At 38.1% G+C, this 27,895-nt stretch overlaps 2 protein-coding genes across 2 annotated transcripts in view; one reads left to right on the top strand and one right to left on the bottom strand.

Annotated features, from left to right (window-relative positions):
* Nucleotides 1-1,017: 1,017 nt before the first annotated feature.
* On the bottom strand, nucleotides 1,018-3,584 carry LOC117292115 (alpha-2Db adrenergic receptor-like). The gene has a single exon (XM_033774039.1). The coding sequence runs from the start codon at nucleotides 2,572-2,574 to the stop codon at nucleotides 1,366-1,368; it is 1,209 nt and encodes a 402-aa protein (XP_033629930.1). The 5' UTR covers nucleotides 2,575-3,584; the 3' UTR covers nucleotides 1,018-1,365.
* A 3,220-nt stretch (nucleotides 3,585-6,804) lies between these two features.
* The window catches only part of LOC117292649 (clusterin-associated protein 1-like), a 40,410-nt gene continuing 19,319 nt past the window's right edge, over nucleotides 6,805-27,895 (top strand). The window contains exons 1-4 of the mRNA XM_033774781.1: nucleotides 6,805-6,835; nucleotides 10,214-10,325; nucleotides 14,947-15,031; nucleotides 16,165-16,344. Of these exons, the coding sequence (XP_033630672.1) occupies nucleotides 6,814-6,835; nucleotides 10,214-10,325; nucleotides 14,947-15,031; nucleotides 16,165-16,344 (399 nt within the window). The 5' untranslated portion in view covers nucleotides 6,805-6,813. The remainder of the gene's footprint in view (nucleotides 6,836-10,213; nucleotides 10,326-14,946; nucleotides 15,032-16,164; nucleotides 16,345-27,895) is intronic.

Here is a 27,895-nt window from a genome sequence, read left to right as displayed (position 1 = left end):
TTGATTGATTGATTCGTCTGAGCCAAGGTTGCAATTTTATTTCTGAAGGGCCATTTTGCACGCACCATCCACTCTCGCACTAAAACTCATAGATTGTGTGTCATCAGCATGGTACACAATATTGTTCCAACTAAAGATGACTGTAAGCGCTGTATCATAAATGGTCCAATTATAGATCCTTGAGGAAAACCACATTCCATGACGTGGGTGTCAGAAAAAGCTCTACAGATGCAAACCCTAGTTGCGTTGTTTAGAAGGCCGAGTATCGAACCATTTCAAAGCTTTTCCTATTAGTAATATTCTGTGAAATGAAGTCAACGGTGCATCTTAACCAAATCGCAGAGATTACAAATCAATAGTACTAACTTAGTGTATTTCTGTAGAGCCATTTTGCACGCACTATCCTCTCTCGAACTAAAACTCATAGATTGTGTGCCATCGGCATGATACTGTTTGCAAGTGCACAATATTGTTCCAACTAAAGATGAGTGTACGCGCTGTATCATATAAAACGGTCCAAGCATAGATCCTTGACGAAAACCAATGACGTGGGTGTCAGAAAAAGATCCGGCCGGAGATACAAACCAAATTGAGTTGTTCAGGAGGCGAGTATTAATTGCAACCATTACAAAACCTCCCCTATTTATGTTAATATTCTGTGAAATAAAGTCAATGGGTTTATTTTTAAAGGCAGTGGAAACTATTGGTAATTACTCAAAATAATTATTAGCATTAAACCTATCTTGGTGACGAGTAATGGGGAGAGTTTGATGGTATAAAACATTGTGAGAAACGGCTCCCACTGAAATGCCATAGTTTTAGAGAAAGAAGTAATTTTCCACAAATTTGATTTCGAGACCTCAGATTTTGAACTTGAGGTCTCGAAATCAACCATCTAAACGCACACAACTTCGTGTTACAAGGGTGTTTTTTTTCTTTCATTATTATCTCGCAAGTTCGAGATACACCAACTGTGAAGGCTAGTCTTTGACAATTACCAATAGTGTCCACTGCCTTTAAAGCACAACAGCTGCGTTAGCATTGCAATGTGAGCATAGAGAAAGGACAATTCCTTTCTCTATGATGTGAGTGACCTGCAGCTGTATTATTAATAGCTCATTTAACCAAATCGCACAGAAGGTGAGATCTCTTTCTTTTTAGAATGCAAAGTGTGACAGACAGCCATTGTACAGATTGCACCATCACTTTGAAACAAGATTACGTAACATTTTGCGTCGCCTCACGAAAAGTATGACTTCCCATTTGAATACACTTTTTTTGGTTTTTGTGTCCATGCAGAAACAGGAGTCCACTTTGTTCTATAAATTGAATCATAGTTCGAAGCTTTTGTTGAACCCTCAAAGGCTATACCGTGACGTCACTGTTTGTGTGAATGTCTTTTGGAATGGTGCAGCCGGGCTTCCCGGTGGCCTGCTGGCTCGAGAACCTTCTGCTCCCACCTGTACCGTTCCCATTTGCCAACGGACGGAGGTTGTGAATGGCAGAATGGCTAGTCCTCCTTCGTCTTGACTCTGAGATACTCAAAGTTCCATTTGGGGAGGAGGATTGGTTCCGTCCGGGGAATATTCGGTTACGACAGAACAAGTGCTTGAAGGCGCGGCGAAAGTCCCGCCGAAATATGGCGTAGATAAAAGGATTAGTGGCACTTGCGAGGTACTCAAACCACGATGCTATCAGGTAGAGATACGGCGGCAGGAAGCTTGAACTCTTAAAGATTTTGATGAGTTTGGTGACGCAGAAAGGTGTCATGCACAGGAAGAAAATGCCCACCACCAGAGCTAAACTCTGTATGACCCGCCTCTCGTTAGTCGCCTTCTTGTTTTTCCGCCGGCCCTTCGGCCCGCTGGCAGCGATTTCGGGTACCACCGATTTCTCCTTCGCAACACGGCAGATTTTGGTGTAGCAAAGAGTCATGACTATGGCGGGGATAAGAAAGCAGAATATGAAAGCTGTTATGACGTAGGACAACGCACCCTCTTGGCTGTAGGCGTCCCAGTTTATGGCGCAAACAACTTCCCAGTAGTCAAAGACGACCCAGTTGTAGATGACAGGTATCAAGCCAAAGGCAAAGCCCTGAATCCAGGCATACGAAACCGCCATCTTAGTAAGCGTTGGGGTGACGATGTTCATGTAGTGCAGGGGATGAACCACGGCGTAGTAGCCGTCAATACTAATCATAGCAAGAGTTAACATTGAAACAATGATGAACCAGTAGTTAAAAGCACACTGTGCGTAACACAAAAAAGGACCGAACATCCATTTATCTGCAATGAGGGAGAACACTGTGCTGGGCATCACCAATGTTGCATTCATTAGATCCGTCACACTCAAGTTTATCAAGAATATATTGGATGTTTTCTCCCGTAACCGGGGCGTCCTCATAACCGCAATAATGACGGCGATGTTTCCCACTACCGACAGAACAATGATCATGATTAACAAAATTGCTGCAATAACTTTCTCGGCGACGCCTCGTTGTGCGATGTTTTCTGTGAAGAAATCTCCACCAGAGATATTCCATTCGGTCCAATTGTCTCCGATATAAGCAGCCATACTCAACCGATCGTGCTGGTTCCTCACTGACCGTAAAACGGAGCCGTAAGACGGGCCGGTCCTACGTGCCTAACGCCCTTTGACTGACTGAAAGTTCTCGCAACAACATCGGCCCACCAGCACATTATTATCAAGAGTCACCGATATAGCATTGCGCACTCGCCACTCGCGTGATCCGCATCATCTTCACGGAGAAAATCAATCAAATTGTGTGTCAATAATGTTTGCTGTGCAGCAGCCAATCTGTCGAAATGATACTGCAGCATTCTACAACACTTGACGTTAGGTCCTACATGTTGAGTTACTATTGCGCGGCATTAATTAGTCATTAACACGATTGGCTGATTCCAGATGATAAATATGCGTCACTCATCAAATCTTATATCTAATTGAATTTGTTGCATGAGACTGTATTAGTGCAAGGCGCGGTTATTGCATGGTGTTTTGATATAAGATACGATGTGCGCGCATCATTTCACAATTTAATTATATGATTTATCTTAATGAAATGACTGACTGATTTTCCATCAGTGAATGAACGACCTCAATATGCCTTTTGTACTTATATGGGCCGAATACGATGGTTTGTAAAAACCTTTGATTTGCTACATTTTCCAATGAAATCTGAGTACGGCATCTAATGTCAAATTGACCAAGAAATGGTTCAAATTACGCAGAATCTGAGTTAAAATCAAATTCTTGAACACTTTGGACCAGATTGATGAAGTTGGTCTTGCCGTCGCATTTCGCCAAACTCTTCCTATCGTATAGTATGATGCTTGGATGATACTAAAATAGGTATGGTCACCGTTTATTGTATTTACCAGTCGTATTCAGTTTAAACAATAAATGTTAAATGTTAAGTTTTCTGATTATCGTATATCCTTTCTCATTGTCCTCTTACTTTGTCCGGGTTGAGCATTGTGGAGTGTTGGTGCAAAGGTTCTATTTTAAAATCCAAGACCACATGTAAAGATGGTCTTGTGACACTTTCATGACGAGTTTTTGACGTTTAGCGCATTGAACCCATCTTAAGTGAGAACGAGTTACTCGTCCTCGGAGATGGGATTCCATATAGCATTTCGAAAACCCTAACGCAATAAAAAAAAAGTCCCTTCAAAAAACATTCTCAAAATTTATCATGTTATACAGTAAATGTTTTCCGCATTATTTCTATATTTTATATAGAATAGAACATGAAAAGAACTATTACCGGGATCAGGTTTAACTACATGGATAAGTTCTTTTTGTAATTACGCGCGTAATTAAATAGCATCATGCTGAACATACTTTTGGGTTAGTGACCATACCCGATACACATACATGTCTTTGATGTGACCGCTCAAGATCTACTGGTGTACAATGAAACAATACAATTAATTAGTAGAACAATATTTGACTGGCCAATTCTGGCCAATTGAATCTGTATTTTCCGTTTGCGTTTACAAAATTCTTCTGTTAACTTTCAAGGCTCAAACATGTCAATCTCCTGCTTATTTATCTGAACTTGTTCATCATTATTCCCCTACTCGGACTTTACGATCATCTCAACAGTCATTGCTTTCTGCTATAGAGCTTCTTCCATTTTTTATGGCCACAGATCTTTTTCTTACGCCGCACTGTTTCTTTGGAATAGTCTTCCTGTGCATATTCGCCAAGCTAATACTTTACAATGTTTTAAGTCCTTGTTGAAAACTCATTTGTTTAAAGCTTCTTTTTTGTAATTTGCCTATTTGTATCTTGTATCTTTCTCTAATTGTTTATTTTATTGTTTCTTTAATGCGCTTAGAGGCTTTTGCATTAGGCGCTTTACAAATGTCTTATTATTATTATTATTATTGTTATTATTATTTGCATTTTTTCCATTCTTAAACAAGCTAATTTCTAAGGCCTAGGTAATAAAAAGTAAAAATATTCAAGCTTACCAAGTACTGGTAGGTTTTGAACCGTTTTAACCCGACCCTTTTTGGCAGTGTTGTCTGGATATTTTATAGTATGACGGATTGATATCTTCCTAATTCGGGAATAAACATTATACACCACGTTAAATACATTGGACACTATTGGTAATTGTCAAAGACCAGTCTTCTCATTTGGTGTATCTCAACATAATATGCATAAAATAACAAACCTGAGAAATTTGAGCTCAATTGGTCGTCAAAGTTGCGAAAAAAATAATGAAAGAAAAAAACACAAAGTTGGATGGTTGATTGAGACCTCAAATTCTAAATCTGAGATCTCGAAATCAAATTCGTGGAAAATTACTTGTTTCCCGAAAACTATGTCACTTCAGAGTGAGCCGTTTCTCACAATGTTTAATACTACTATCAACTTCTCCTCATTACTCGGTACCAAGTAAGGTTTCATATCCACCTTCTAAAACTTGTGGAGGAAAAAAATGTGAAATTCTTTCGATTTCACATTTTAAATGTTTGTATATCGGTCACGGATGACTGATTTAACGTGGGAGAGTATATATTTAAAATGAGGGAGGAGGGCCATCATATGCCCCGCCCCTCCCTTAGTTATGCCACTGTTAATAAAGGCTTGTCTTGTGTCGTCAGGATCGTTCTATCGATGTTTGACTCAATTGTTAATGGCTATTAGGAATGGTAGTCTCTTTCTATTACGAAGGCAGACTAAAGTGGAAAACAATAATGCTGCCAATGTTTACACGTTGTGGCATTAATGAAACCAACAGACATATGGCGCCAGTTAATGAGATCGCTAGACGATTGCCAATGTACAATTCTTGCTTACTTACTGTCATCGTGATTTTTCTTTTGCTTTAAAGGGTCTATGTACTTTTTCCTTACACAAAACACAATGTCCACAGATTTACATTAAACCATAGTTTGAAGATTATGATAGTAGAAAGCTCGAACGTGCGGAAACCAAGGGTGGGTTTTCCCGTTATTTTCTCCCGACTCCGATGACCGATTGAGCGTAAATTTTTACAGGTTTGGTATTTTATATATAAGTTGTGATAAGTTGTGGCCTTTGGACAATACTGTTTACACTTACCGAAAGTGTCCAATGGCTTTAATGCATGTGGTCGCAATGTACAATTCACTCATTAACAAGGTTGGGTTAACCATATAAATTTTAGTTCTATGGGTTAACTTTTGGTAATGTTTAGAAAAAAACACAAAGCATAAATCCTCACTTGTTGGTATAATCATGGAGGCAGAATTCTACCTCCATGGAGTATTTTAAAACATGCATTAATATAACAAGCGTGTGAACAATGTGGGTTCGTTATTGGCAATCGAAGTTACCAAAAAAATAAAGGAAAGAAAAAAACAATGTTGCACAGCTGATGTGTGAATTTTGAAGATGCCTGTTTCTCAGATTCAAACATTGGGGAGAAATTACCTCTTTCTCGAAACTACATTACTTCAAAGGGTGTGTTTTCTAACAATGTTTTGCAGTAGGGGGCATACTACAGCTCCCAGAGATCTGGGCCCAGTAGTACCTTTGTATAAACAAACCAATATTTTATTCCTCTTGTTGTCCCCCTTCTATTTTTAAATTGTAAAATCTTTTTACTCTGACTGTTTGTAAAAAAAAAAAAAAGTTATGTTTTCCTTTTCCCCCTTTTATTACACAGGACCCGCACAGCTGTTTTGGAGTGATTACCAAAGATAGCCTTCCGTCGCCCTTTAAAGAATTCAGTAGCTCAAATGAGGTATGTTTAGTAGTTCGGTTACTAATCATCAAACTGTATAAAAGCAGACTGTAATAGGCCTTTTTCTCATAAGCACAACCAAAACATCGAAACAGGATCATGTAAACATATTTTCCAACGATACTAAGCCTTGTCCGAATTGGCGGGTAAATAGTGACGGCTACACGGAAACAGAGAGATGAAATAAAAAGTAGGTAAATTTCATGGCCACTCCCGGTAGCAGAAAATTACGCTTACATGCTCAACAATATTGGGCTTAGCAATTAATTATTGCAGGCATGATAGTTAAACACTGAAATAAAGACACGAAGGTTAGGCCATGCCTACACCACTTCCCTTAGGGTATGCAGCCGCAATCCAGAAGCCCTAGAGTAGCACCACGGTAATTGATTGAAAAGTATAGTTCCACTACCAGACTGAATTTGGTGTACTTTCAAACGGGAAGAGCGAGGCGGGTACAAGATTCTATAGCGGAGCTTCGAGATCTCGCGAGATTGAAACGTGGTTTGGATGTTAATGACAACATTCTTGCGATAGAAACAACAGTCAAGATGTCGTACCGAGACCTCAGAAGTAAGTTCTTTTGTTTTATCTTCGACTTGGTTCGAAAATGTCATTTTGATCCAGTAGTTTTGGGAAAGGTTGATGTATTTGATTATATGGTTGCTGTTTTGTGGCAGTGGTTTATCAAAAATGAGCAAATTTGCTGATCATTCGTAACTGCACTGACTGTATTTTTTGTATAGTGTGTGTGTACGTACGTGTGTTGCATTGGGCGAATACGCTACGCATTTTCTCCCTTACCCAGTTGTGATATTACAAGTTTGCAACTGCCAATTTCAATTCTGAATATTGCTTATCGGCAGCTTCTCTTGTTATACACAATACACAACACACTTAGAAATAATCGATGGAAAAGGAAAGAGCAAACTTATAAGTTATTATGTTTTGCTCAAGTTTGCTCTTGGTTGGGTAACCTCCTCTTACTTACCAGTTTTCACGCTATTAGTATTATGCCTTTTTCTTTGAATTGTGAAAAAAATAATGATGCCAAATATCAACCGATGCCCTAATTATCTTCATTTGTTAATATGAAGTATGCAAACATATATTAAAACTTGATGGACATTGAATTGTTCACACTACACACCGATCTTCGATGACTTCAACTGGCCCCATTTGTTTTGAGTTTTTCCTGTTTTCACGGCAAACAAGAAAGTATGGTTTCCCGGTGAACCATACATGGAAGAAACATCTGCAGTGACTACAAGTGTTTTTTGAGACTCTGTGTATGACTCTATAGCCAGCAGTTGTCTTCGTTTGTTTTTCAAAATATTTTTTAATGAAATTTTAAAAATTACCATGGTAATTTGCAAAAAATAACAAAAATAAATAATTTAATAAAAAGTGTGAATAATTATTGGCTTTCAAATCTGATTTTTATTTAGTTTTTTCCCCTTTTTTTTTCTTAATATTTATAATAAAGCGTATAAATAAACAGTGATATTTGAATCAACAAGCTGATGTTTAAATTTTGATATTAATAATAATATTGATATGAGGGTTAAAAAATAAAAATCTCTGAAAATATTAGAAAATGATATAAGGCACATGGCTTCTTTAAGCCTCTGTATTTTTTTTTCAGAATGCTCAGCAAAATATTCAGTCACATGATTTGATCATCATGAATTGTGAATTGAATGAGAGTGTTTGATGAAATATTTTGGGTGGGCAAATATTTTTATATGGCCTCAACATTATGACATATTTTTGTACCTTGTAGAAGTGCCTAAAATACAAAAATTTTTGCATTTACAAACTGCAAATAACCAGTGGAGCCTTACGTGTTTCTAAGTTTTGGTCAAGGGAGAGGAAACTCTTTGCTTGGCAAATAAAACCACACAATTTTTATCTAGGGACTGTTTACATCGCGCACAGAGAGGTAAAAGATTTGCCACGCTTTTAGGGACACCTCGAAAACAGGACCTCCTACGATACCGGTAGTTGCGATAACGTAACCCTCCTCCGACAGTGCAGCCGGAGGGTTACGAAGCAAACGCATTGTGTGCAGGGCGAATTGGTTAAAAACGTACAATTTTGACAGCTAGTCAGCAGATTTGCTCCATTTTTACCACTTTTGAAAATCATGACACAAATTCTAGAAACACGAACTTGATCCTCAATGTCTAATGAATCCTACCTTATCACTCAAAACACCATTGAGGAAATAATTTGAAGAAAAGGCACAAAAACTTACCAGATTCCCGAGCGAAAGACCCAGGTTGAAAATTCGAACCTGAGGGGGGCGGAGCTTCGGCCCTGTGAGCACGTCACCGGGTCAACGACTCAGCGCTGCGTGTGGTGTATTGTGTATCCCGGTAACTGTGCAGCCGTAGTCTTGATCCAAGACCATTGATGTTGCGCGGTCACACACAACCAACGTTCCGATCTATGCCTGGCAAAACTGTACAGGCTTGTTATAATCGAACGTTAGCGGGCGCTCTGTTTCTCTGATTTCCGCATCTCAGCGCGTGTACAAGACTACGGCTGCACAGTTGCAGGGATACAGAATGCACCCCACACGCAGCGCTGAGTCCGTGACGTGCACAAACAGCCGAAGCTCCGCCCCCCTCAGGTTCGAATTTTCAATCTGGGTCTTTCGCTCGGGAATCTGGTAAGTTTTTGTGCCGCAACTAGGGTACCGGTTACTCCTAGAACTATTTCGGTTTCGTCCGGCTATCGTCTCCCGTAACCTCATACTAGGTTTATATCTCTCACGCGTTAAACAATGATGGTTCAATCATTGTTCAATGAATTTTGGAATCGGAAATCTCTCTTTATTTTGATTTTAATCTCGCCAAAATTAGGCTCTATGTGTCCTTTGATATCTCAATGTCCGAAGGGGCGACCAGAGAACCCTCTCCGCAATCTCAAAAAATGTTAAAAGTTATAAATTCTTACCGTAATTCAGTCCTCAAATACTCTGTTTTACCACTACACTACAAATGCTCCTTGTCCCCGAACTCTGTCAAATGCATCGCGAAGTCACGACACGTGACGAGCGTGCGCATATTATTTTTTTCCCAGGACAAACGTGGAGGATTTTTGCACACGTTCGTCCATCCTAGAATAATAAAAAACCACTCGATCCATGCTGTGTGTACAAAACATATGGACACATGTCTAGGAATCAGACGTCTGGTTTCCAGACGCGTGTCCATATGTTTTTGTACGCAAAGCACGGATCGAGTGTTTTTTTATTCTAGGACAAACGATAGATAATTTTTTTGTTTTCGACCAAACATTAATTTTCGTTAATTGTTTTTTACTGAGTAGATTTTTGAAACTATTTATCATTCTTATAAGTTGGTTTGAAAGATTTCTTCATAATTTAACCAAACATTAATTTCCTTTCTTTATTTTTTAATATTTATGTTATTCGTACTGTTTTTATATTATTTAATTTTAAGTTACTGGAAAAGAAATTAAAGAGGATTCATTTATTAATGTTTGTCAATTAATGAATTGTTGAGAGCCATACAGAAAATAATACTCTGGTTGAAAGCAAAGAGACATTTGAAGAATTTTTTTTTTTAGTTTTAGGGACCAAAATTGCATTTTACTTTTTCAACAAATGTTAATTTTAACCAAATTTTGACAGACTTGTCACCGGGTTTACCAATTTTTTACCACTTTCGAAAATCATCATGCAAATTCTAAGAACACAGCCTTGATCTTCAATGTCTTATGAATCCATTCATCACTCAAATATATTGAGAAAATATTGTGAAGAATGAGGACAAAACTTACCAGAGACTTGACTGGAGCGAAAAGTTCTTGAAGCGAACACCATGAACACAGACCATGGTTGCAAATTTAGCCGACACCAATCTATGACCCTACCTTTAAAATATTAGCCTAACATTAACAATAATTTCCAAACTATTTCAGATTTTACAGAGATGATGCGGGCGTTGGGCTATCCACGTCTGATATCAATGGAGAACTTCAGAACTCCAAATTTCCCTCTAGTGGCAGAAGTCCTCATTTGGCTCGTCAAAAGGTACGTACCCAAGTAGGTGGTAACATATAAAAGGAGGTGTCGCAGCCGAGTGGTTTAGAGCATTGCCACTAAATTCAAGCTCTGACCTGTTCAAGGGAGTGTGGGTTCAGAAGTCCTGACACTTGTGTCCTTAGGCAAGACACTTTTGCTTCGTTCTTCAGATTGGACTTGAAGCTGTGTTTTATTAGGGGGCCTATTATAACTACCAACATATGTAAAATACCCTGCAGTTCACGCTTATCGCAAAGTTGCCCCGGTGTGACTGACTGTGCGACTATCTTCAATTATGAAGGCTGTACTAGCGAGATATTATGAAAGAAAAAAACACCCTTGTCGCACGACGTTGTGCGCTTTCAGATGCTTGATTTTGATACCTCAAATTCTAAGTCTGATGTCTTGAAACAAAATTTGTGTAAAAATTAATTCTTTCTCAAAAACTATGTCACATTAGAGGGAGCCGTTTCTCACAATGTTTTATACTGTCAACAGCTCCCCATTACTTGTAATCAAGTAAGGTTTTATGGCAATAATTATTTTGAGCAATTACCAATAGTGTCCACTGCCTTTAATCTAATCCACAGTGGATGACATTGAATGGTCACACAGTAGGATGGTTGACCCTGTAAAGCCGCGCGTGCAGGGTTCTCCACAGGGTTAAATTTTGTCTGATAGCTTCTTCTTGTTATGCGAGCTAGTTTCAGATTTGCATTCGGGTATTTGATCTCTGATTGATCTCTTAACCACGCTGTTTGTTTCAACATCCAAAGAATTGTCAACCTCAGGCCCGTCAGGACAAAGTACAATAATTATATCTCTCATGATAGCGTTGGGTCAACTCGATTCTTGAGTCTTGGATTATAAGGTTACGTTCATTGACTAAAAATGTAGTCAGGATGCCCTACGACCGGAGAAAAATGCACGCGAAATGCCGTTACAAAATAGTCGACTTCTGGGTACCAGTCGCTGCACATTATATACAAAAAGATTGATCTACTCCAGAACGTGTGTATTTTCTCAATTTCTTTTGCCTGGGCACCCTACATTTTTTTAATGGGCGCATTTGGTGTTTTAAGAATTTTGGACGGGCGTAGATCCTGGGCAAAACTGCTTGTGGAGAACCCATGCATTCCAAACCTTGTACCATATTGCCGGCTACATGTAGTTACTCATCATTCAAATTCACAGTCATGATATTGAATGGTCACACAGTAGAAAGGTTTTAATGTATTTTTATGAACATTGAGATTCTCATGGTGTACATCAACATTTTCTGTTAATTGCAGTCATTTTTTAATTGAATTGAATTGAATTGAATGGTTTATTCGACAAGTATATAAAAATACATGAAATTTACAATCCTATTGTACAGCAACATATAAAATATTAAAATGGAAAATTGCACAAGAATTACCGCAATACTACATAAACAATAACCTTAATGTAAGTTAAAAAAATGAAAGTTTATATAAAAAAAAAAAAAAAAAAAAAAAAAAAATTAACAACAGCCTTGTAGAAAAAATGCAATTAATAAATAGTCTCTTACATTTAATTACTAGCCTTGAGACATCAGATTGGCTACCAGTAAAACTACGGTGATTACACATTCTGGCTATGTCTGTTCTATAACTCTCTTGTTGACAGCGTGAACCTGTGAAGCACATTCTCACAACAGAACTGAGCTTAAAATTTAAGAAGCTCAACTTTCGGGCTAAAATTTTACACTGGGCCCCAGGCCTGAGACCAATGAGTTTTGCCTTCTAGAAAGACTCTTCTAGGTCAAGTCAAAACACCAGGCAGCTAGACCATTTTATTTTCATATGGGTAGATTCTCATTCGGGAACTTCCATCGGAATCTGTACCCAAATTTCTGTGAGTCACCTTAGCCCTAATGTGACAAAAAGTCAATCTTGGTTGTGCCATTTTGGGAGATACCAGTGTCTCTCTTCTTTAAAGGCAGTGGACGTGTACTTGGTATTTACTCAAAATAATTATTAGAATAACAACCTGACTTGGTAACGAGTAATTTGGAGAAGTTGATAGTATTAAACATTGTGAGAAACGGCTCCCTCTGAAGTGACATACTGTAGTTTTCGAGAAAGAAGTAATTTTCCACAAATTTGATTTTGAGACCTCAGATTTAAAATTTGAAATCTGAAAGCACACAACTTTGTGGGACAAGGGTGTGTTTTCTTTCATATTTATCTCGCAACTCCGACGACCAATCGAGCTCAAATTTACACAGGTTTGTTATTTTATGCAATGTTGAGATACACCAAGTGAGAAGACTGGTCTTTGACAAATACCAAAAGTGTACAGTGTCTTTAAGCGATGGGTACAATACACTTTCACCATTTATTTACATGCAATTTTGACTCCAAGAAATTGCAGACCATAGGCGGGCAGACATAGGAGCAATTTGTCATATTGTCCATGGCTTCTTGGGATTTATATTAGAATCCTTCTTAATTTGACTTGTTAATACTTCCGTGGCCTTCAGAACAAAAGCTCCTCACGATTGGATCCGTTTTCTTTAATAACATTAAAATCCTGCACGTATCCCGAAGAATTATGTAGCCTTCAGATTAAAAAAAAATTTGAGAAAATTTTATTAGCGTACGCATTGCCAAAGTTGCTCTTTGTATTTTTTTGGCTGCCTTTGAATTGATTGAAAGTGGTTTGTGCGATGTTTTTATGAACACTTTCTTATTGCCTGACAACAGTTGCACAATGGAATTTGAGCTTCCAGCCTTTACTGTAGTGTTTCCTTTCTCCATGCTTAGACGTTTCCTTACAAATTGTAATGTAATTTAAAACCCTTTTTTAGTTACTTGTATTGGCCATCTCTGCAGCTGAGGCTTTGTATCATAAACATTTTAAACAAGTGTTGAAGCATACATTGGTCGTAGGATACACTTAGCAACAGCCATTTATAATCACTTGGTATAATAATAAGCCTAGAAGCAAAGTATACCCATAGCAACACCCTTACAAACAACCACAGTAAAAGTCATAATTTTCGTCTCAGTTTTAGCATGTAAAAACGTATTAACCAGTTATGCTATGGTTTTGGTATAATATCATAACTGGTTAAGGGGATTTTACATGCTAAAATAATTTTGGTCTCATGAGACCAAAATGATTTTGTGACTTGTTTTACTCATTTCTCAAAAACTACACAACCTTAGTTAGTAATATTTGAAGGGAAGCTTTCCACTATCATTATCTTCAAACCCAGTAAGTTTAATAAAAATCTGTGGACATTTTGAAAAAGTACCTGAATCCTTTAAAGCAAAGGATAATACCCATAATACCACCCTTAGCAACAGTCACAGCCATGTAGCTGCAGATCTGCATTTAAGAATGTTGCACATGATTAAGTGAAGGTTTAATTCCTTTTTTTCTAACCGACTTTAAAATCAAGATAGTAATCAGATTGTGCCACGAGAGATGAGAAACCATGGCAACAATGCTGTCTTTTTCTTCATAAAGAAATCCTCCCCTTTGATCCCCTTCTCTAACACTGAGGATACTGTTTGCAAAAGCTCCAGTAACCCCTGGGGTAACCTAGAGGTGGACATGCTATCATTTCAATGTAACACCTACATGTATGATCAGGGCCCAGTTTCATAAAACATGTAAGCAGTAGTTTTGTGCTTATGGAGTGTCCCTTAGCAGAATTTCTATTTTATAAAGCTGTTTGCTGTAATTAAGGGTAAATTCTGACTAACCCGCGGTAAGCACACGAGTGACGTAACAATGCAATGGTAAACTTGCATGCACCCCTCAAAATTTTCTGCTTACTTGAGAAATTATGGTGAAATACGTTTCTGCTTGAATCGCACATTTTTTTCTGTTACAGTAAGCACAACAATTTGCTTACCGGTAAACAGCTATATGAATTTGGGCCCTGGATCCAAGTTTCAGATTGTTTTGTCAGCATTGACTCTCACCCCTCCTTGAACACTTACATGTAAAGACACTGGACATTGTTGGTAATTGTCAAAGATCAGTCTTCTCACTTGGTGTATCTTAACATACATACAACAACAAAACTGTCAAAGTTGCGCGAGATGATAATGAAAGAAATGGGAGAACTAGCGAGCGTATAAAACCGACTCTTCTCAGAGCCACCACTACTCACAAAAGAGTTTTTACATTGTGTCATCGCAAGCCTTTTACATTGGACACTATTGGTAATTGTCAAAGACCAGTCTTTTCACTTGGTGTATCTCAACAAATGCATAAAATAACAAACCCGTGAAAATTTGAGCCCGATTGGTCATCAAAGTTGCAAGATAACTATGCAAAAAAATACCCTTGGCACACAAAGTTGTGTGCTTTCAGATGCTTGATTTCGAGACCTCAAATTCTAAATCTGAGGTCTCAAAATCAAATTCGTGGAAAATTACTTCTTTCTCGAAAACTACGTAACTTCAGAGGGAGCCGTTTCTCACAATGTTTTATACTATCAACCTCTCCCCATTACTCTTACCAAAATTTAAGGTTTTGCAATAATAATTATTTTGAGTAATTACCAGTAGTGTTCACTGCCTTTAAAACTGAAGCACTTAGGAAGTGTCCACTTTATTAATTTTGGTTTTTTAATGATTTTACCTTCTAGGTACGATCCGAATGCTGATATACCAATCGACACGGATACAGAGCAAGACCGAGTTATTTTCATAAAATCTGTGGCCCAGTTTATGGTGAGTTTACCTTCAAATGCTTTTTTTTTTTTTTTTTTTTTTTTTTCAATTTAAAGGCACTGGACATGTTTGGTAATCGTCAAAGACCAGTGTTATCACTTGTGTATCCCAACATAAATGCATAAAATAATAAACCTGTTATGCTTGATGTCGAGACCTTGTCTCGAAATCAAATTCGGGGAAAATTACTTCTTTCTCGAAAACTACGCTACTTCAGAAGGAGCCGTTTTTCAAAATGTTTTATACTATCAACAGCTCCCCATTACTCGTTACCAAGTAAGTTTTTATACTGAACAATCGTTTTGAGTAATTACCGTAGAGTGTTTAGTGCCTTTAATGTTATGATCACATTAAATTTCCAATCTAGGTTTCAAAATGGCACTTCAGTTTCTGTATTCTTTTGTGTTCCCTCTTCATCTATTTTGGAAGAATGAAGAATGAAGAATTCAATTACTGTTCACTGCTTCCTTGTAAGGGAAATTGAATTGATAGGAGTAGCTGTGTGATCCGGTTTCGTTTAATTTATGGGGCGGGTACAGAAAAAGATGATTGGTAAGACATTTTCATTCCTTTTTTTTAATGGAGCATCAAAATTCATACAGCGTTTTTGGAAATAATTGTTCAAAGGGTGATCACTCCTAAAATGAATTGCAATAAAAGTGCAACAATGGAAACGAACAAAAACAAAACGGACAAAATGAAGCCACTGAGCACCGTCTGTGCTCTGTACATGCACGGACACAACATGATGATCGTTAAAGACACTGGACACCTTTGGTAATTGTCAAACACCAGTCTTCTCTCTTCTCATTTATACACAAAGTAACAAACCTTTGAAAATTTGAACTCAATTGGTCGTCGAAGTTGCGAAAACAAAAAAACACCCTTGTCACACCAAGTTGTGTGCTTTCAGATGCAGGTCTCAAGTTCAATTCAAATGTTTTACTTAGAAATTACTTCTTTCTCAAAAACTACGTTGCTTCAGAGGGAGCCGTTTCTCACAATGTTTTAAACTATAAACGATACTCCATTGCTCTTTACCAAGTAAGTTTTTATGCTTACAAGTATTTTGAGTAATTACCAATAGTGTCCAGTGCCTTTAATACTATCCTTGTTGATTGTTTATCCACCAGGCAACCAAAGCCCACATCAAGCTTAACACCAAGAAGCTGTACCAAGCTGACGGTTACGCTGTCAAGGAGCTTCTCAAGGTGACATCGGTTCTCTACGGAGCGATGAGGACCAAGGTTGGAGACGGTGAAGAAGATGGTGAAAATGGAGGTTCATCTTTATCATTCGACATCTCATCAAAGGTAAGAGACTATCTTGTCTTGAGGTGTACTCTGTGGACAGTTTCCTCAGGGGCTTGCCGGGCGCTTAGCATGAGGATGTCAAAAATGCACGAAAATTCAACAAGGATGATTTTTGACCATACTTAATTAATTTATTGTACAGCTTGGGTTATTCCTACTGTAGCCTAGACTTGAGGTCAAGTCTTTAATGGTCTGCCGCGTTGAGATAGTCGAGTTGTGGCGGTGCTCTCGCAAGATCACAGCTCTCGCGCAAATTGCTGGTTGCCTACATCTACTCCCCATTAAATGGGCCTGTAGTCGTGAGTGCAGTAATCTCGCAGGGCCAGCAGTCTCACGAGAATACCGCGGGAATCGCGAGGAGATTTGGAGTAGAGTCGCAACGCTATCACCGTGACAAATATTTAACGACTTGTCCACAAGTATAACTGTAGCATTTGAGGCATTGCATGGTGAGGTATCAATATATATTTGGTTTGCGGTAACACCATGTGTGTATCTACTTGCCAGGTAGAGTTGTTCTTAGGGAACTATCTTGCTGCTATTCTACTGCCGCGGGTTCGGGAGACTTCTTAGTTCTGAAAAGAACTGTCCTGCTTTTTAACTATTACCTCTAGTAATCTCTTGTCATCGTCCTGACGATGACTAGAGCTACCTAGTCCAAACGTTGAGACCTATTCAGAACTGACTCCGCGGCAGTACAGTTAATTACGATCCTATAAGCCAAAGTAGTAGTCCAGTCTATTTTCTATACCATCCGCCCTGGTAATAGTAAAAAAGCAGGACAGTTCTTTTCAGAACTGAGAAGTCTCCCGAACCTCCGATTATCTACTCCGCGGCAGTAGAATAAAGCAAGACAGTTCCCTAAGAACAACTCTACCTGGCAAGTAGATACACACATGGTGTTACCGCAAACCAAATGTATATTAATACCTCACCATGCAATGCCTCAAATCCTATACACCCCTGCTCTTTGCAATAAGTACACTGGGTTCTTTTGCGTGCAGTACACAACTTACTTGTACTTATACAACACACAAGACCAAATGGCAAGGATCTGGTCATTGCCCTGGTGCCCTTGAAATTATTCAGTAGAAATTTACAATTTCGTCATAGGGTGCCTTTTTCCAAGGAGGAAATGCCTTGGTGCCATTGCCCTTTTAAAAACGAAGCAAACATGCCCTTGTTTAGTGGGTGAGATTGAATGATCAGACAGTAAAAGGGTTGAAAGATGTACTGTGTGCGTTTATTATTATTGTTATGATTTCTTTATGGAAGCCTTCCATCATTTTGTTGTGGATGATATTGAGTGGCCAGAGAAGAGAAGGGATTCTAATTAGAACTTTGAGACCATATTTATAGCTTCTTATGTCTTGTGTTGTTTCTTTATTTGGACACAAGTCTAGTGAAAAAAAAAGGTTGTTGACTTATTCGCTACAATAGGGTAGCAGCTAATTTGGTCTCCAATGGATTATTTAAAGGCAGTGGACACTATTGGTAATAGTTAAAATAATTATCAGCATAAAACCTCACTTGCTAACGAGTAATGGGGAGAGGTTGATAGTATATAACACTGTGAGAAACGGCTCCCTCTGAAGTAACGTAGTTTTCGAGAAAGAAGTAATTTTCCACAAATTTGATTTCGAGACCTCAAGTTTAGAATTTGAGGTCTCGAATAAGTATCTGAAATCACACAACTTCGTGTGACAAGGGTGTTTTTTTCTTTCATTAATATTTCGCAACTCCGACGACCAATCAAGCTCAAATTTTCACAGGTTTGTTATTGTATGCATATGTTGAGATAAACCAAGTGGGAAGACTGGTCTTTGACAATTACCAATAGTGTCCATTGTCTTTAAAGCACTCCTACAACATATGTCTGCCATCTCTTTTGTATCTTCTGTGGAGAAAATCTTGACAGTTAGTATTTGTTGTTGTACACGAACATGAGGGTTTCTATTTTTCTTTTGAGATTGTGCTATGAATAATATTGAACACCCTCTTTAGCAGCCATGTGTGAGGTAATAATGTCTAAGTCTTAACTGTAATCCATTTTACTTCCACCCAGGAAGATTTGCATAAATAATTGCATTAAAGTGATGTATGATGATTTCCAGAGGAACTCCATTTTTCTTTTGAGATCGTGTTTTGATTAATATTGAAAGCCCTCTTTTATCAGCCAGGGTCGTAATGTCTGGCCTTGGAACTATTCTTTGCACTATTTTTTTTGTTGGTGAGCAGTTTGCAATCAGCTAATTTTATTTTCCTCAATCATAATTTTGTTATAACAGAGATCACTTCCATCTACTTTACTGAGGAGGATTTGCAAAAAATAATTGCACTCTAGTGATATAGGGACTCATTAATCAGTCAGACATCGAGGGTCAGCTAAATCAGACACACTCACAAAACAGGCCGGATTCATATAAGGGTAAGGCAGTTTTGCCTTTCATAATGGTACAAAAAAAGAATGTATACACCTGTACTTTCCCTTTTAAGGCACTGGACACTATTGGTAATTACTCAAAATAATAATTAGCATAAAACCTTACTTGGTAACGAGTAATGGGGAGAGGTTGATTTGATAGTATAAAACATTGTGAGAAACGGCTCCCTTTAAAGTAACGTAGTTTTTGAGAAAGAAGTAAGTTTCCACGAATTTGATTTTGAGACCTCAGATTTTTCTTTGTTTTAGTGGGTTTTTATTTTGTGTTATTTATGCTTTGTCAGTCATTTGACAGTCCTGATAGTCCTAACAGTCCTGTAAGTCTGTGGAAGTGTCCTGGCCGAGCGGTTAAGAGCACTGAATTCATGTCAAACTCTGCCGTTGATTTCACAAAGAGTTAGGTCAAGTAACTCGTCTTAATCTTAAGGTTTGAATGCTACAGTGCAGGGTTGGGACTCGTCCTACATGTAAGTCCTAAGATCAGTCTTAAGTTAGGAAGAGTTTTGTGAAATCGACGGCTGGTGTTTCTGGTCAGTAGAGTGTGGGTTCGAATCCCCAGCCATGACACTTGTGTCCTTACGCAAGACACTTCACCATTGTTTCGTCCTTCGGATGGGATTTTAAGCTGTTGGTCCCATGTGTTATACATGTAACGCATGTAAAAGAACCCAGTGCACTTTAAGGTCAGGTCATGGATTCTTTTTTCTTTCTTTAAGAAAATGCTAAATCATTTGCACAGAAAGAAATAATAAAAGTCACTTTAAACTCACCTTCTTTCTATCAGCCTTCTGTGAGGTAACAAATGTCATATCTGGATCCGTTTCACTTTCACCCAACTCGCTGAGGAAGATTTTGCAAAAATAATTGCACTCTAGTGATTTACAACAAGGACTCATTAAACAATCAGGCATCAAGAGTAAGCTGATCAGACACACTCACAAAACAGGCCTTCTGTGAGGTAACAAATGTCATAACTGGATCCGTTTCACTTTCACCCAACTCCCTGAGGAAGATTTTGCAAAAATAATTGCACTCTAGTGATTTACAACAAGGACTCATTAAACAATCAGGCATCAAGAGTAAGCTGATCAGACACACTCACAAAACAGGCCTTCTGTGAGGTAACAAATGTCATAACTGGATCCGTTTCACTTTCACCCAACTCCCTGAGGAAGATTTTGCAAAAATAATTGCACTCTAGTGATTTACAACAAAGACTCATTAAACAATCAGGCATCAAGAGTAAGCTGATCAGACACACTCACAAAACAGGCCGGATTCCTTTAAGGGCAAGGTAGTTTTACCCTTACGAAATGGTACGACTGTTTAAAAAAAAAAAAGCATTCTTCAAATTAACGGCAATAAAAAAATACTTTAATAGTTTTTCTTCTATCTACTAGAACGTTTCAAGGGGCACCAAGGCAAGTGAGGGGCATATTGAGTCAATTGCCTCCATTGTCCCATGTGAACTATCAGGGCTGTGTTGCCGCCCCATGTGAACTATCAGGGCTGTATAAGGAATTTTAGTAGACAATTGCATTCAAAAAAGACATTGACCCTTGTCAGATCAGCATGCGGAATAAGCCTTGGGAGATCACGATCTTTATCAATGACTGACTGGCGAGGGTGTTCAAAGTTCATCAAGTTTGATGATCCATTAACAATAACACTTTAAAACATGTAAAGCGCTATTCCATCAAGATCATAACGCACATAAGAAATACACATGGATAGGGGTAAGTCTTAAGTGCTTATTTGAAATGGAGATGAAATAAATGACAGGAGGATGATTGCTCCAAATCATTGACCCTGCTGCACGGAAAGCTTTTTGACTGGGAACATTCAAGTGACATCACATAAATGGTGTTTGAAGCTTTGCTTGGTGTTAAGAATAAGTAGTACGAAACAGTTAACTTGCAGGTACAACCATGTATGTAGTATCTGTTTTGTGGGAGTGTTGGCTCTGAAAAGAGCCAGTGTGGTCTCAATGTTTCTTCTCCTGAAGCAGGCAGAGTGTACTAGTTGAAACGTCAAGACCACACCGGCTCTTTTCAGAGCCAACCCTCCCTCAAAAGAGATACTACAGTACAGCGTATGGTTGTATCCGCAAGTTTACTATTTAAGACTCCCTGACACCACATAATTAGAAAATAGAGTTATCAAAATGCTTCTTTAAATGCAGATGAGTTTTTAAACTGTTCTTGAATATGCCAAGTGAGATTGCAAGTTTCAGGTAGAGAGTTCCAAAGCCTAGGTGCGGCATCCAGAAAACTTCTCTCTCCCCATCAATGGTTTGTCGTGTTTTTTTCCCCGAGTAGTACACTAGCAAAGGTAATCAGAATATCTAGCTGTACTAGGTTTTTGATTTATTCCGTTAATTTCTCCTCTGGAACTCACTGAAATGGAATAATGCAACATGAGAGATAAAGGAAGCTTGTTCCAAGGTTTGGATCATTGCTCAACGTCTTTGTAGATGTTAATCCAAAGCAAAGACAAGTACATTAAAGGGAAGTTTTGACAATCACTCTTAAAATTAATGGCAATAAAAACTTTGGGTTAGAAGACTACAGCAGCTTTTTTTGTAGTATGAAACATTTCACTTCAAAGTAGTGTCGTGGCCGAGCGGATAAGAGCACCGAATTCAAGCTGTGGTGATTCTGTTCAGCAGAGTATAGGTTCGAATCCTGGTCGTGCCACTTGTGTACCTGAGCAAGACACTACACTAGAATTGCTTCTCTCCACCCAGGGGTAAATGGGTACCTGTGAGGGCAGAGTTGGTTCTTGTGATTGATTAGCCTTGATTGCGCTACATATTTGCGGCCGAGCTGTATACTTCACAGGGAGCTAAGATGGTTTAAGGAATGATTTAAGGCCAATTGACCAGGGGTAATAATGTTGAAGCGCCATGACGGACCTGAGCGCTATATAAGAAGCCACTATTAGTGTGGTTATGTAAAAATGTATCAAATTTTGTATGCCCCAAAACTTAACTCTGAGAGCAGTACCGTAACGCTTATCAGATTGTCAGGGATTACTCTCTTCTGCATGAACATATTCGAGTCGAACTTTCGGCGATATCTCAAACAATTATTTGAAAGGAAATTTTCACATTGGTTTGTTTGTATACATCTACATTTATATAGGATGAAACGCAATCGAACAGTTCCAAAATCCATAAGAAATACTTTGCTTTTAACCATGACTCGAGGTTGAAGCTACAGAATGTTGTATTCAGCGTAGAATCTCTTTTAGCCTTGGTGTTATCTGATGTTTGATAGGCTTTGGATTTAGAGAATAAATTTAAAATAATATACCACAAGAGAAACCTGACTGGGAAAGTTTGTAATCATATGGGGTGGTTGAATCAAAGAAAGTTTTACTCGAGCAGGATTTGAACCAGCAAATTCTGGAATTAATGTTTTGGCGCTCCACCAACTGAGCTATCTATGTTCACAATCTTTCCCCACATAGGAATTTACAAAATAGAGAGACCACAAAGACCCCGTTCCCACTGGACCCCGCATTGATGTCCCAATTCGAGGAAAGGGCGATCAAGACCCCGAAAGGGCGATCAAAGGGCGATCAAAGAGAAAGAAGCTCCAGTAGGAACGCGAGGGCGATCAGGATCTGACCGGGCAATTTTGATCCTCCTCGGGAGTAGGATTCAAGCGGGATCTGATCGGCGTTTTGGATTAATTGTGATCAAAAGTCTAGTGGGAACGCAAAGAGCGATCAGACCCCACAATTTGCTAGCTAAACAGTGTTCTTTTGAACCCACTACCGTTCCTAAAAAGGAGGATCAATGCGCAATCATACTCAAGTGGGAATGCGACCGCAGTTTCACGCCTGCAACTAATCTTGTTGTGGGATCCTGATCTCGCAATTGTGGATCCAATGGGAACACGGTCTAACAAACAAACATGTAGAGCTAGATAGCTCCGTTGATAGAGTGCTGGCACATTAATGCGGAGGTTGTTTGTTCAAAGTTCGCTGTTCTCAAGTTTTCTTTGTTCAACCCAAAATTATTAAATTTTAAAAGTCAAAACAATGTGTGTTTTTTTTTTTTAAATTTAGTATTTAATTAGTCTCAAACAAACCCATTACAAAATTTATTTCCTTTCTTGTCTCCGAGTCTGTTTTTGTTTGTGATAAATTGTGAGACTGTTTATTTGTTGTGTTTGTTTTGGCGGGTTTGTATTTTTAATTTAAAAAAAAAAAAATACTTTGTCAGTCATTTGAAAGTACTTATAATTAATTGTTTTAATTCAACTCTTTTTAGCGGTCCTTCCATGAAGGAAAATTTCCTTGCATATATGCAATACCCAAAACAATTACACACAATTTAAAATATACTGAGTATGAAATAGATAAATTTTTAAACAATATTTCAGAAGAAAGCAATTTACGTTTAGGCTGATCATTGAGGAGATGGACAGAGTATGGTATGAAGGAGTCAATGTACCTGTTTGTTTTGCATCAGAGTGACTGCCATCTCCTACCGCTCTATTTAATTTATCGATCTGTCCAAGACAGCATTCAAATTCACAGCAGCTCTTTGCAGAAATCTTTAGTTCTGCCTAACTGTATATCTATAATAAAGGGGTCACATAGTGCGCGTAGAAACCAAAAAGGTATTCAAGGTACTTTAACAAAGAGACACATTTTTTAAGACATGCATGTCATTATTATAATTTCTTAAGACAGGTTTTTGAAATTTGTAAAAAATGAGAGACAATTTATGTAGCACCTTCAAAGGGTTGCAAGCGCCTCCGACTTGTTTCTTTATGGCAAGGGCCACAACCATGGTTTGAAATCGTTGTTTAAAACCACAGTGAAGGTTATAGAATAGTCAGATAGTTGGATTGAAAACTATATTACTTCAGAGGGAGTCGTTTCTCACAATGTTTTACACTATCAACCTCTCCCTATTACTCATTACCAAGTAAGTTTATATGCTAATAATTATTTTGAGTAATTACCAATAGTGTCCACTGCCTTTAACATGTTTAAGCTGTGATTCATTACTGTGCTTGTGAGAAAATTGGATTCTAAACCACCCCTCATTTGCCTCTCTCATCATTTGCGTCTTAGATTTTGCTCACCACGCTTGAAACCACTACTAATCAAGGATCTAGTTGTACTGAGGAGTGACTTGCAATCATTTTGTCAGACATGACGTAGGTTTGAAACCGGAAACACAAAGAAAAAACTTAAGAGTGCTCAACTGAGTTTTGTGTCAATTTATGGGGGCATCTTGATCAGATGCGTGATGTTTATCTCATGCTTGCAGTTGATAAACATTTAAATGTATCTCACACTTGTATAAATGCAATGTACTTTGTAAACTTGGAAATGTACGCTTGTATATACACTGACAGATTTACCTGATTACTGTATAGAGAAACCGACAGCCCCATTCCCCATTCCTTCTTCCTCCTTGGATAAAAGTTTTTAGTGTCAGAGTCTAAACAAGAGAAACTGATCAGCCGTCGATTTCACCAAACTCTTCCTGACTTAAGATTAATCTGAGGACTTAGGACGAATCCTAACCCTGCATTGTAGCATGCAGACCTTAAGATTAATCCTAAGTTAGGACGAGTTACTCGAGATAGGATCAATCCTAGCGTTTCATGAAATCGACTACTTGTATTAAGTTTTAATTATGTTTGGTTTAAACAAAGAAAAACTGAGGAGAGCAGGATTTGAACCAATAACCTGGTGGCATGGTTGGCTTGTCGGCGTGTGGCTTACGTCGAGTTTGAAATAACGGTTCTTTTCAGAATCACCCCAACTCATTAGAGATAGTCATTACATGGTGTTACCGCAAACTTGTCCATAAAGCTACAATCTGTTTCTACTGTATAACCAGGGAACACATCCAAACCTATATTGAATTCTTATGACATGATATAACCCTATGCCTTTTATAATAATTCAATCAAGAAGACCAATGAACTGATTTATGAACTGATAATGTCAAGGATGTAAACTCGTTTGCATACATTCAATTCCCTGTACACCAAAACACAACCTTGCATAACCCTTCCAATCTCATAAATCAAGCTTTTTTTTAACAGTAATTTCAGATGTGAAACAGATAACGTGCCGCAAACAATTTCTTTAATTTTTAAATATTACTTCACACCTTCTAAATTCTTCTAAACGTATGCTTTTATTTCTATTATTTCCTGACGACTCCAATTTATTTTTGTCGCGTATTTTAAACAACATGAATCACCTTGTGTACACAGAATAAACTGAATTCTGTTGCAAACTTGTCTGCATACAGACATCAAGGGTGTCTCCTTAGTGACGCCACTGAGCGCGAGGTTGCTCAATCAGATTTAAGACCCATTGCATGATGTCACTCTCAAAACAAAGGCAGATCATTGGACAATAGCTGATCTATGTGCCTAAAAACGTGACCTCATCAGAGCTGTAGAGTTTTGCGTTATGCAAGGGGAGCTGTTGATGTCTTACACCCAGCAGGGTGGATACGTGCGCATTACAAGTCTTATTATTATTTTTATTATTATTAATATTATTATTTTTATTATTATTATTATTATTATTATTATTATTATTATTATTATTATTATTATTATTATTATTATTATTATTATTATTATTATTATTATTATTATTATTATTATTATTATTACAATACAGAACTCGCCTCCGAACAGCGGGCGTTATTTTGTGCATGTTTGTATGCGATTTTGACACAAAAAATAACACCCAGGATAGGCACATGTGAGTACGTTATGTGTATTGCAAGGGGTCTGTGGGACCTACTCAAAAGTCAAAGCTATCATAGAATAATGACGTCTAGCATTATATTATAGACCTTTATCATGCTGTCTCCACCTTGGTCATGTTTCTTGTATCGAATAACAATAATGAATGCTCATAATCATTTTGCAAATAGGAACCAGACTATTTTGTTCTTCCAGCCTCGGTTTGGTTACATTGATGCCATGGGAAAAATTCAAGATGGCTGATAATAAAGTTCAATTTCCTCACACTCTGGACAACTTGACTTAGACTGCATCCACTGGACCCAATTTCATTGCTCTGCATATGGCAGAATTAAGTGTACAATTACCTTTCATCCCCTTATTGTGCAAGCGCAGAATTTTTGAGCTAGCTGTTTAAGCATAGAATGTGCCTAGTAAAGTCGCCTACGCATGCGTTAAGGTTAAAATTCCCTGCTAACCCTTGAAAAATGCGTAATGTAAGCGCGGAATTCCAAGCTTCTATAATGCATTAAAACAAATGTTATGTTGGCGTAACGGGCCCCCAAAATAGGGTAGGTAGGTAGGGTTTTTTTTTTTTCCCCTCCCAGCAATGAAAATTACATGTTTTCTAATTGTTTTAGCCGATACGATAACAAAAGGAAACAAGGCTACACACAACAAATAGTATATTTTTAAACTCTTGATGACATTTATTTTATTTGTATGTCTTTAATAGATTTTGATCATTAAAATTCTTCCCGGCGCGTTAATCCGGAGGTCGTTGGTTTGAATCCCACTCTAGTCAATTCTTTGTTCAACTCTAAAAATAAATTTCTTCCCTTGAAAAAGTAAAAATATCCGGGGTCGTCTGTGTTTTAGGGTAGGTCGGGTTACGCCAACATAACAAAATTTTTGTTTATGCCTAAGCGCTGATTCTTTGCTTACGGTAAAAGCAGAGCCATGAAATTAGGTCCTAATGTATTCGTAATCACAATACCTACACGCGCTATCAACAGTCTGGGGTAACTGACTCTTCAGGCCAGGCAACATTTGGTAACATCATTCATTTTTTTTTTTCTTTTTTTTTTTGGGGGGGGGGGAGTATAGGGCACCATTACTCCTGCAATCACTTTCAATCAAGAAACCACAAGCGATTCAAGGTTTGATTTATTGGCGGGAGCTTTCCAAACAAAAAAACTGATGCTATGTGCTGTAGGATTGATTAATTCCTGGGATAGTTTTACTTTTAGTTTTGTGGTTTGAAGTTGTTTTTGTTAAGAGGCGGCAGCTGAACATGGGAGGGGGGTATGATTTATGATGTTTATATAAATCTTGAATCAAAGTATTCTGTGTGCAGAAGAGTAACCAAAGAAACAAAAAATGTCCTCCAAAACAACCCAACATTTAGAAAACATGCTAAGTCATCAAGCTGTCAGCTGGAGAGAATGAAGAATTCTGTATCTTAAATTGACAATTGGATCATTAAGGGATTTAATATGTTTGATTGCTTCACCATTAAGCGCTCTAGGGCTCAATTTATTAGCTGATTTTGTGCTTCTTGCGCAATTTCCATTTCATAACGCTGCTGAGGAGGTGGGGGGTTCAGGGTTGTCATTGAAAGTGTTTGTACTTCTCAACAATTGAAATTGACAATAAAACCTCATTTTCTGTAACCAGACTGACCACTAAAAGTCATCTTCAACGTGATTGAAAAGTGACCCTTGGGCCTATTCTTCACGTAGGCCTTTTCCCAACCCTTGAGTTAACAGAAACACATCAGCATGTGTCAGTCACCATGGACAAATTGTCTGAAAGTAAATGAAGGAGTAAACAATTCGCAGACGAGAACGTGCATACAGGCATTGGTGTGCCGTCCATGACCGAACCTTGGTGTTTGATTAAATCATGGAGCAACTCAACCCCCCCCCCCCTCATCAATGGAAGAACATTGACTCCAAATGTAAACGTGGGATATTGCTGATTAGGAATGTGTCAATTAATGGCAAAAATGCCTGGAATAAATAAGGAAAGGGTTTTTGATTCTAGAGACTTATGGCCAAATAAAAACAAATATGAGTTGATCGTTCCCTCCCTCATCCTTTTTTGAGGCCGCATCCTGTGTTTTAACTAGTTTATATTGTAAATAAACCGCTTGATATAAACCACTTGACTTATTGACCACATTTGGTCCCATTCCCCATTTCCCATTCTCCTGAAGATGAGCAGAGTTTACTGTTTGAAACATCAAGACCAAACCGGCTCTTTTTAGAGCCACCACTCCTTCTTACTCATGGTTGTACCTGCAAGTTTACTATTTATATTTATATTCATAGTGACTCTTAAGTGCATTTTTATCAAATCCTGAAATAAA

Source organism: Asterias rubens, chromosome 7 (assembly GCF_902459465.1).
Source record: "Asterias rubens chromosome 7, eAstRub1.3, whole genome shotgun sequence".
Lineage (NCBI taxonomy): Eukaryota > Metazoa > Echinodermata > Asteroidea > Forcipulatida > Asteriidae > Asterias > Asterias rubens.
This window is presented reverse-complemented; position numbering and strand designations above follow the sequence as displayed.